The sequence below is a fragment of the Prunus mume genome, linkage group LG1 (assembly GCF_029339155.1).
Source record: "Prunus mume cultivar Tortuosa linkage group LG1, ASM2933915v1, whole genome shotgun sequence".
In the NCBI taxonomy this organism is placed as follows: Eukaryota; Viridiplantae; Streptophyta; class Magnoliopsida; order Rosales; family Rosaceae; genus Prunus; species Prunus mume.
This window is the reverse complement of record NC_142698.1, coordinates 3,392,944-3,403,205: the sequence shown is the minus strand read 5'-3', so window position 1 is coordinate 3,403,205 and position 10,262 is coordinate 3,392,944. Positions and strand designations below refer to the sequence as shown.

Here is a 10,262-nt window from a genome sequence, read left to right as displayed (position 1 = left end):
TTCTTGTTGTGGAGCTCTTAAAATAATCTCCTTTTTTAATCGACAATATGTCACTTTCCAGTCCAGGAAAAATCCGTAGCTTACTGTGTACTCGTATGGTACACCGGATTCTAAAACCACATGATTCATTAATGAGATGTTTACTTATTATGAATGGTAAAGTAAGAAATTGGAGAAGCAGCCTGAGATATAGTATGGGAAGAAGTAAATTATATAACTTAGCACATGAATGAAGTTGATTCTCATTTGTATGTATATTCATTCTCATTTATTTTTGGATAAATGACATTTTACCTCATGTAGATTTGGAGTTATTAAATGGGCTGTTTTAATTTAATCAATTTATGCTATAACGTGTTACACATGTAGATGTTGTTTATCTAAATCTAAACTAATTGTAGGCGTGAGTTACGCTAGTTGGCCAGATGAACTTGCCTTTTTGCACCCAAATTCGAACCTCTCCTTATTAAATTAAATAAATTTAGATAGTTTAGACTATCGCTTATATTAAAAAAACTCTAAACTAATTTGATTACTAAAATGTTCTTGCACAAATGAATTATATATTATATTAACCTACTTAGATAGTAAAAAAATAAAAGAAAAAAGTCACTTTTGGTCTTTATAGTTTATCACCTCGCTGTGGTTTCAATTTGAACATTTTCGTCCCTGTAGTTTCAATTTGAATTGAAGCAATTCAAGGGCAATTCACAATTTCTGTTAAATTGTTTTAACTTCTGTTACTTATGGAGGGGTAATTTAGTCAACAAATTATTAAAAAATTAATTCTTTTAAAAATAAACAATATAAAATGAAAATTTTAATAAATAAATTTTTTTTCTCCAATATACAGCTTTGTCTCCATCAATCAATTTTTAATAACTTGGAAATAGCTATAGATTTTTCCCTTCCCAACTTCAAGTTTTGTTTCTCAAAAACACCACCAAATAAGCCATAATAAGTGAAAATAAAATTGAAATAGGAGTAGTTCTTGGTGGGTGGGGCTGGGTTGGATCCATTTTATTTATTTATTTATTTTTCAAATCTATTGGCCATATTGTAATAAAGGGTATACTAGTGATTTTCCCCATGAACTTGTACCTAACTTTCGATTGACCCCATATCCTTTTTTTTTCAATTATAGAAAATTAAGGATATGAACTTCTTTTTTTCGCCAATTTCCCCAATGCCGTCTAAATCTGCAACATTTCATCCAATTTGCCGTTAAATATGAGGGCAAAATGATCATACTATATGTTAAAATAATTAAATACACAAATAAAACAATATGAAATCTAAAATGAAACAAAAAAAAATTAATAAGAGAGGGGCCCATCCAACCAATCACTCTCTCCCTCATCCCCACCCTCTCCATCTATTTTTTCTCTTGCCCCTCTACTCTCCCTCTCTCCATATGACTTCCAATGACCCTTCCAACCCACCCCAACCCTCCCCTATGTTTTTTCTTCTTCCCCATGACCTCCCACCCCAAATGCTATCCGATGGCATGGAGGTAAATCCCATTAGATTTTATTTGATTTTGATCTTTTTTGCAAATCCAAGTGTTTAAGATTGAATTTTTTGATGTTTTGGTTGATGGGTTTTGTATGAATTTGGAAAAAGCTTGAGATGGGAGGCTGTAAGGCACTTATAGTAGAGCCACTTATGCCTTATGATCAAGAATTTTACCTTTCGATTGTTTTTGAAAGGCTTGGATTGACTGTGAGCTTTTTGAGTGCGGAGGTATTGAAATTGACAGAGAGGGTGGGGGAGAAAAGAAATTGAGGGAGTGTGTGGGAGGGGGGGGAGAGGGGGGAAGAGAGAGAGAGAGAGAGAGGGGAGGCAGCAACAGTGGAAAGGGAGGAAGGTCTGTTGGAGGATGGTAGTGATGAGTCTGTGGGTGAAAGAACAGAAAGGGAAAAGAGGAGGGAGGGGTATGTGGGTTGAAGGGTGTGGGAGTGGGGGATTGGTCTGGGAGCATAATCTAAAATATCAATGATATCGGAAATATCGGTAGGTCAAAAACATAGAAATTTCGATGGAAATATCGGGATATTATCGATATCGATAAAAATTGAATAAAAACCACGGAAATTGTAAGAAAAACTTGGAAATTTTTATTGAAACTTTGAAGAATGTTTATTTAGTCAATTATCTATTAGTTTATTAAAAAAAAATTAGAAGGAAATGCATCACATGATGGATTTAACTGATTTAAGTTGATTATACAGCGAGCTGGCAAACACTATGAGTGTAGAAAATATGTAGTAATTAATGAAAAAAAGATTAAACACACCATAATCATTTATATAAAATGATTTACTACAATATTTTACACTTTATACATTGCATGGTAAGATACATGAGTGACTTAGTACACATAGAGTTCTTATGATGTTCAAATTTTTCACTATCTTCATCATTTCTATGTGTAGAGTAAGTGTACTATGAAGAGTATTCATCAAATGATAAATCCCCAAAATTGTTTTGCATGTAATTGTTAACATGTCACCCATATAAATATAAATATTTTAGCATATGATCACTAAAACATAAGTGATATATGGTGGTTAAGGTGTTAGAGGAGTAAAATAAGAGGGGTTCAAATCCTCTTTGTGTTTTTTGTCCTCCCTTTTTTCCCGTTTTCTTTTTTCTTCTTTTTTTTCTTTACATCGATATTTTAGATATTTTAGCGATATTACACTGATATTTTGACAAAATATTGCTGAAGTGTGAGCGAAATTATCGACATCAATATTTTCCGATATTATCGTCGATATTGTCGATATTTATTCAATATGTACATGGATATGTTCTGAAATATCCATGATTCGAAAAAACTAAAATATCCTTGATATTATTGATATTTTAGACTATGTCCGGGAGTAAAGGATGGTGGTCATGGTGGAATGGGAGGAGAAAGGGAGGAGATGGAAGGGGATGGCATTAGGTTTACTCTTTTTCCAATTTTTTCAAAATTTTTTAAGAAAAAAATGATTTAATTGAAAATTGGATGAAATGTTGACAATTTAGACGATAGGGGGGAAATTAGAGAAAAAAAGAAGTTCATATCCTTAATTTTCTATAAATAAAAAAGGATAGGGGGTCAATCGAAAGTTAGGTACAAGTTCAGGGGGAAAATCACTAGTATACCCTTGTAAAAAATTATGAGCAATGCGGTCTTTTGCTTGCACTGAATTGTTTGGGCTGGACTTGAGAGAGAGAGAGACAGAGATAGAGACAGAGAGATAGGTGGGGCATCTTGAGAAGTTTTGTGGTGGGACGGTGATAACGGTTGGTTGTTGGGTGGTTGATGTTGGGCAATGGCTTGATGGTGGTTATGGTGGGAAGGGAGGGCATGGGAGTTAAAAATAAAATAATTTTTGTTATTTATTATTAAGTTTTTCATTTTGTATTTGTTATTTTAAAAAGGGATTGTATTTTTTAGTAATTTTATCGAATTGTCTCTCAATAACTAACCGAAGTTAAAAAAATTGGACAAAAATTGAGAGTTGTCCTTGAATTGTTGAAATTGAAACCACAGGGACAAACATGATCAAATTGAAATCACAGGGACCTTAGTGGTAAAAATGATAAACAACAGAAACCAAAAGAGACTTCTTGGCAAAACATGATTCAACAAAAAGGTTATGTGAAGAATAAACTATTTAACAAACTGACAATTGGCAAAACATTATTTAACAAAAAGGTCAAGCAATCAATTCAAATTAAATCAAAATCTAATTGAATAATAAAATGTTAAATAGCCAACAAAACTCACACATTCACAGCCAAATCCCACCAAGATTCAAGTATTTCAAGCTCAATCTCAAAACCCGCATACAAAATAATTCGAAATTGTTTAAGAAAAGTGAGTTTGAATGAAACTCATTAACTTGAGTCTCTTGGAAAAGTAGAGAAAGTTCATACTCTTTATAAGTGTCGGTCTTCCTACACTTACCAAATGTAAAATGAGCCTAGTAGAGTAGAACTTGAGCCTCACCTTTGAATTTGGCTTGAAATATGTACTTATTGATATTGCATACACCCTTTATGCTTACTTCTAAGGGAGTTACTGCTTTCATTGAGTTTTTTCTTTTAATCCATATAGAATTGACCTGTTGACGACTTCAACTTTGTTAGAGCTTGTATAGGAAAATTCACTCTTACTTACTCCCATATTGGAAGGGAGTGGTTTCCTTTCATGGTTTATAAGCACAACTCTTTTAAAACACTGAATAGGATATGGGCCTAATGAAGGCAAAGTTGGGCCTCATCTTGATTTGGGCTTGAAATATATATAAATTAATATATATTTAATGGAGTCCAATTTTCTTGTCCGCATTTTCCTTGTTACATATCTATATAGGTATGTGACTTCCATGCCCATGCTTACGCCGACTCTCCCTCCGTTTTAATCCATTCTCATATTCTTCTCCTTTTGTTGCGCTAATGGACTAGAGCTCTATGGCAAAATCGGAGCCTGAAGGTGGGCTGACCAGGCTTAGATGGTTGGGGTTGCCACCGGTGAGATGTGGTGGTTAACTAGGTGAGGCTATGGTGGCTTTTAGGTTTTTCTTTTTTATTTAATAATTTGTTTATGGTTAACACTGTTAAGTTAGAAGTTGTTTTTTTTGTTTTGTTTTTGAGAAATGGAATTCATTCATAGAATCAAAATAGCTTACATAGAACGACACGAAATAGTGACCTCGTTAAAACCTTCCTGAGGGACAAACCTCATGATAGGAAAAAGTACCACACATGTCATAGACAAACAAGAGAGTTTGAAACAGTCACGCAAAACCAATGCTAGAGCAAGATAAAATAAAACAGAAAACTGACACGTAGACCTTCAACGTAAAGACCTCTGACAAGAACACTACAACATAATCCAACTGTCAAAAGAGTCATGCTATGAAATCATAGTCCTTTGCACAGCCACAAGACAGTGAGAACATTTGACAGAGAACACAATAGGACAAGAAGAAAGAAAACAACCACTAAGCACACCAGCTCCAGCCATAGCAATTGGCGATGAAAGAAGAGAAATATGCAAGGAGCAACAAAAGAAGAGACTAACCACAAACAGTCTAGGAAAGAAAATAAATAAAAAAAGCCCACAAGCACGCCTTATCATCTCAACACTGACAAAGAAACCTCCTATGAAAACATAGTCCTTGAGATAGGTGGAGAATCAAAGATTAGTTAAGGGGAGAATGAAGAAAACACCACGCTATAATAACAAAACTGGCCTAGCCACTTAACTTGAGCATAGGGATCAAGCATAAGAGCATTCGCTGGATGCCAAGCCCACGAATGCTCCAAGAACACATTAAGGAAGGCGTCCAGGAGACTCCACTAGACTAGTCTCCATAGGTTTATAAAAAAGAACATCAACATCACTCGGATTCGTAGTTCCCATCGTAGAGTAACCAGCCAAACCCATAAAGATGGGTAAAAGGATGGTACCAAACAACCCTAGTGGCCAAAAACTTGGCCCAGCACCTTGAAAAGGTGGATCAAAGCTATAGACCCTAGGTGAAGAGCCACCCACGCCAAATCTCTGGATAATGGTCGTCTTCTCCTAAAAGTAAGGCTTGAGATCGTAGATCCAACGACGGAGTGGGCGTGAGGGAAGCCACCTCCACTCTGATCACCGACCCTAACGAAGCAGCTTGCACCATGATCTTTGTTGACTTGGAGACTGTAGGCACAATATCAAGAGCAAACCCGCTGAAACCACAATACCAAGGCAACCACCAGAGATATTGACGCACCGATGGGAAAGAGAATGACGAAACCAACGCTCAGGATATGAGAGAGACAACAACGAGGTCAGCACCCTAGAGTCGAAGAGAGGAGTGACGGAAGTGACCCGACGTGGAAGAAAAACGGTAGCGACTCGACGTGGAAGAAAAGTGACTCGATGTTGTCAAGTCGAGGAGGGCGACGACAGCGGCTGAAAGTGGATGAAAACGAGTGTGGTTAGGCCGAGAAGGGGATGACGACTGGACATGAAAAACCTAAACCCTAATATTTGACACACAACTCTCCTCATTTAGCTAGTGTGGAAGTTGCATAAGCTTCTAGCTTTGCTTAGAAAAATATCTACTTGTTAAGTTAGAAGTTAAGTGTAGGGACATGTGTCAAGAAATTAGATAGACAACAGGAAGGGCACATAAAAAAGGGAAAAAAGAAAATTGACTCCAAAAGATGGGCCTTGGGCCTTTATCCAAAATTTAAAATCTATTTAAATCGTTATAACTGTTGGATGAAGAGGTTTTAGACCTCTATATAAAGAAAATTCGTCCAAGCCAGTAAGATAAAGAAATTTTTGGAATTACATTAACATTCTCCACATCTAAGCACTTCTTGAGAGAAAGCATATATCATTGTTCGCTAGAAATCAAAGCCACAATGCTTAGGCTTTGATTTGTGATAGTTTAATCCTAGTGGGCAGACTCCTATCGAAATATAAGCACAAGGAGTAGAGGAGAAATACTATCTAAAGAACATTGCAACTCTACAGGACTCTATCACCCATCCAAGTTAGTATTTTCTATTGATTTTACTGTTATATTGAACATTGCTGCATTGATTTGATTTAATAATATTTATAGAATTTATTTTCGTGTTATATGCTGATTGTTCTCCAACAAACTTGACCATTGCCCTGTGGGGAATAATGATTTCTGATTCCAAGGGTTGAACATAAGGCAATGAATTTGTGGCAATCAAACTGAGTTCCATTATCGTAAACAATAACCTTTGAGAAACCAAAATCCACACATAATAGATTTCGTCCTCAGACGACCTGGCAAACGGGTCGTCTTTGCCGTGTTCCTCTTTGATCAAATCACTTTGTAAGTTCAAATGAGGCCTCATCACGTGTTGGCCTAATCATAGTGTCCTTTGCGTGCCTGATCGATCAATGACCAATTATAATCATCTTTACAAAATTACAATACGAGTTGCAGAAGGTGATAAATATATGCTGGATCCTCAATTGGCTTATCGCATTACAGTCTCTCATAATTGAGTTTCTCTGACTGCAAGAAAACGCAAAACGCAACTACAAGATCAGTACTCCAACAACAAAACCCCATTTTAGTTGATGGATTAGTTCTTGATTATCTTCTTTATGTATATACTTTAAATTATGTTGTAGCTTAAGAAACAGGCAGTTACAAGTACCTTGATAAGCATCTCTGTTGGAAGCCATGCTGGCGCAGTAGGTACCCCAACCCATGCTACCTATAATACAATTGTTAGTGTTGATTTAGTCAAGATGGGATTCTCTATATTGACATTCGAACAAAACTGCTTGAGGTTTTTCATTGAGACATCTAATTGTGATATAATAAATAGACAAATTTGGATTACCATCAAATTGCACAGTTAAATGGTTATCGATTTAGCCAATTTTTCATAAGAAAGGTCCTATTCTTAAAGTAGAGATTTCAAAGTAGACGGTTCAAATAACTTAATTACAATACGGAGTGTACCCTACAAGTTATCCATTCAATAATATTTCTGTTATTCGGTAGATCTCTCAATTCAATGCCTAGTAATGGGAATATTTTTTATTTTGAAAAATGAATTAGCACATTATACGGAACTAAAAGAAGCATAAAACCAGACATAAGTAAGTTTTCTTACGAGTGCATATTCACCAGTCTCAAAAATGCGTAAATCCAGTACCTGAAAAGGTTTCCATTAGTCACTCAAGAAAATGTTCTATGGACTCACATACAAAAGCCATAATCAATTGCGCTTAAACTTTGGGCTATAACAAAAATAAAATTATTTACACTAGAAATTAATAAATTATGTGGAAAAAGTATGAAGAGGCTACCTCTCCGCGGTCTTCATAAATATAATCTAACCCTTTGTAATAAGGTGGATGCCCAACAGATAGATACTGAAATTGTTTAAAACATCTCAGTATATATTGCAAGGAAAAAAAAAAAGAAATGCAAATAATATATCATTTATTGTGGAATTAATAGCACATATCCATATGAGATCACACTATCAAGATACTTACATTAACACTATTAAGATACTTCTCTTTCTCCACCCTCACAATCTGACCCTTCTTCACTGCCCAAAGAAAAAGCTATTAAATAAACAAAAGCAAAATTAATTCTCCAAAAGTATATATATATATATATATATATAAGAGATTTATTCAATTTGCAGAAAACTTGGTACTAACTGGAATAAACAGGCTTCTTGGGAGGCTTAGAAGCTGTGGTGGTTGAAGGTTGAGTAGCATTTGTAGACTCTTGGGTTTTAGTTTGTTTGAGTTTCTCGGTCTTATCAGGTTCTGCAGCTTTGACAGCTTTAATGGACAAAGGATGAAGAGGGTTTCTTCTCAAGGTCTGTGGGAACCGAGAGAAGGATGAGAAGGAGTTCTGAGAGAGAGTAGTTGCAGAGGAAGTCATGGCAGAGAGACAGTGAGCTTTGCTGTAGAATGTGTGCCTATTCAGATTTCAGAAACCTCTCTCTAGTCTGTACAGATAAGTCCAGAACAAAGAAACAAGAAAAAAAGGAAAAAAAAAAAAATAGAAAAGAGTTAGAGATAAGAGATGAAGAGTGGTCTTTTATTTCGAACGGCCAGCGTTTGAAGACAAGAAGAGTCTGGGGGGTTAAGCGAGATGTCTTGGAGATGTCAAATATCAAAGATTAAGGGAAATTTGGCGAAATACTAGGGAAATACCGTAAAATACCATCAAGGCCATATTTACTTCTCCAAATACCATCCTTGACTGGACATTTTGGGAATATTATCTATAAATACATATTTATTGGACCCTTATTACTTTTTATCACTTTTTCCCTTCTCTCATCTCTCTCTTCGCTCTCTTCGCTCTCTCAACTTTTTCTCACAATTCTCTCTGCCTCTCTCTCTCTCTCTCTCTCTCTCTCTCTCTCTCTCTCTTACGAAGTGTTGGTAAAAGATAAAGATAATTACTATATTTATCGAATTTCAAAAATAAAACTTCACTATAAATTCGAAATACATACAATAAAATATCGACAAGGTAAATGTTAAGAATACTTTATAGATAATCGAGTCTAGAATTTGGTTCTATCTCCTTCAGAAGAAATTGCCTCTTCACATGTGCTTTTAGGATTTGCTTGGCAAACATCTCCCAGGATACAAGATCGACTTCTTGTTGAAGTAACACTACAATCCCCAAGAAAAGCGAACTCAAACTTGTGTATGAATCTCTCTTATTAACTCACAGTATTTCTAAAAATATAATACAAATTTATAAATAAACCCAATCCTAAACATGTATTTATAAAGAAACCCAAACACTATTTAAACATAGAAACACACCCAAAATTAACCCCAAAGTCAACAATTGTATATTTTTTGGGTGTATTTATAAATGGGTTTTGAGTGTGTGTAATGATGGGTTTTGGGTGTGTTTATAAAGTGTTTTGGGTGTTGGGTTTTTTTATAATTTCAGCTCTCATTTTGGGTGTTTTAGTGAAACTGCTATGAATGCTTTAAAAACCACTATTGTCGGATGACAATTGGATGAATGAAATGTTGTATGACCTTCTCCATTTATAGGCAACAAGACCTCTGTTCAGAAAAGATGTGACTGAAAAATATCAACAAATGTGTCTTTTCATGTTGCAATCATTAGCCAAGAATGCAATGTTTCAATTATTATGAAACAATGCAACTTAAGCCAAGAAGTGCAATGTTTCAATTTTTATGAAACAATGCAACTTTTCACATAAAGTATTATTTTTTAAGTCACAAACAAAATAAATAATATTTTATTTTTCCTCGGTTAAGAATATGACTATTCCCAATGGATACATACCAATTTGTAAAAGTCATGTACTTAAAGTCACGAGTCCCATAATTTAATTTCCATTCAATTATTAAAAAATTAAATATAAATATTATAATTTTCTAACACAAAGTCCATTGTTGAGAACCAAAATTTGGGCAAATTTGGCCCTTCAGTCATGAATGGAAGCTATCAGAAAGCAAGCGACCAGGCTTCACGAATAGGTTGCTAGGCAACAGCAGGTACTCTCATACCAATCCTAATTCCACTAGATCCACCTTTTATTTAAGAATAATGCTACTCTCTTATCACATTTGTATACCACTTCTTTATACCATCTTATGTGGCAGCTGAGGTGAATAGCCACATCAATTAAAATTATTGAATATTTTCTTTTCTTTTATGATTTATTCCCGTATTTGTTTTTCTAATTGCCTTAATTAA

General features: G+C 34.9%; 1 protein-coding gene across 1 annotated transcript; it reads right to left on the bottom strand.

Annotated features, from left to right (window-relative positions):
• Positions 1–6,724: 6,724 nt before the first annotated feature.
• NDHO (NAD(P)H:plastoquinone dehydrogenase complex subunit O) lies at positions 6,725–8,621 on the bottom strand. The gene is made up of 6 exons (XM_008246194.2): positions 8,219–8,621; positions 8,048–8,103; positions 7,856–7,921; positions 7,660–7,701; positions 7,195–7,254; positions 6,725–7,049 (listed from the first exon to the last, which is right to left on the bottom strand). Exons 1-6 carry the CDS (start codon positions 8,445–8,447, stop codon positions 7,020–7,022), a joined length of 483 nt encoding a protein of 160 aa, XP_008244416.1. The 5' UTR covers positions 8,448–8,621; the 3' UTR covers positions 6,725–7,019.
• Positions 8,622–10,262: the final 1,641 nt, after the last annotated feature.

Coding starts and splice junctions, on each gene's coding strand:
- NDHO (XM_008246194.2), bottom strand. CDS start 8,447: ATGACTTCCTCTGCAACTACTCTCTCTCAGAACTCCTTCTCATCCTTC. Junction 7,922..8,047: donor AGTATCTTAATAGTGTTAAT/GTAAGTATCTTG, acceptor AAACAATTTCAG/TATCTATCTGTTGGGCATCC. Junction 7,702..7,855: donor TTTATGAAGACCGCGGAGAG/GTAGCCTCTTCA, acceptor AAACCTTTTCAG/GTACTGGATTTACGCATTTT.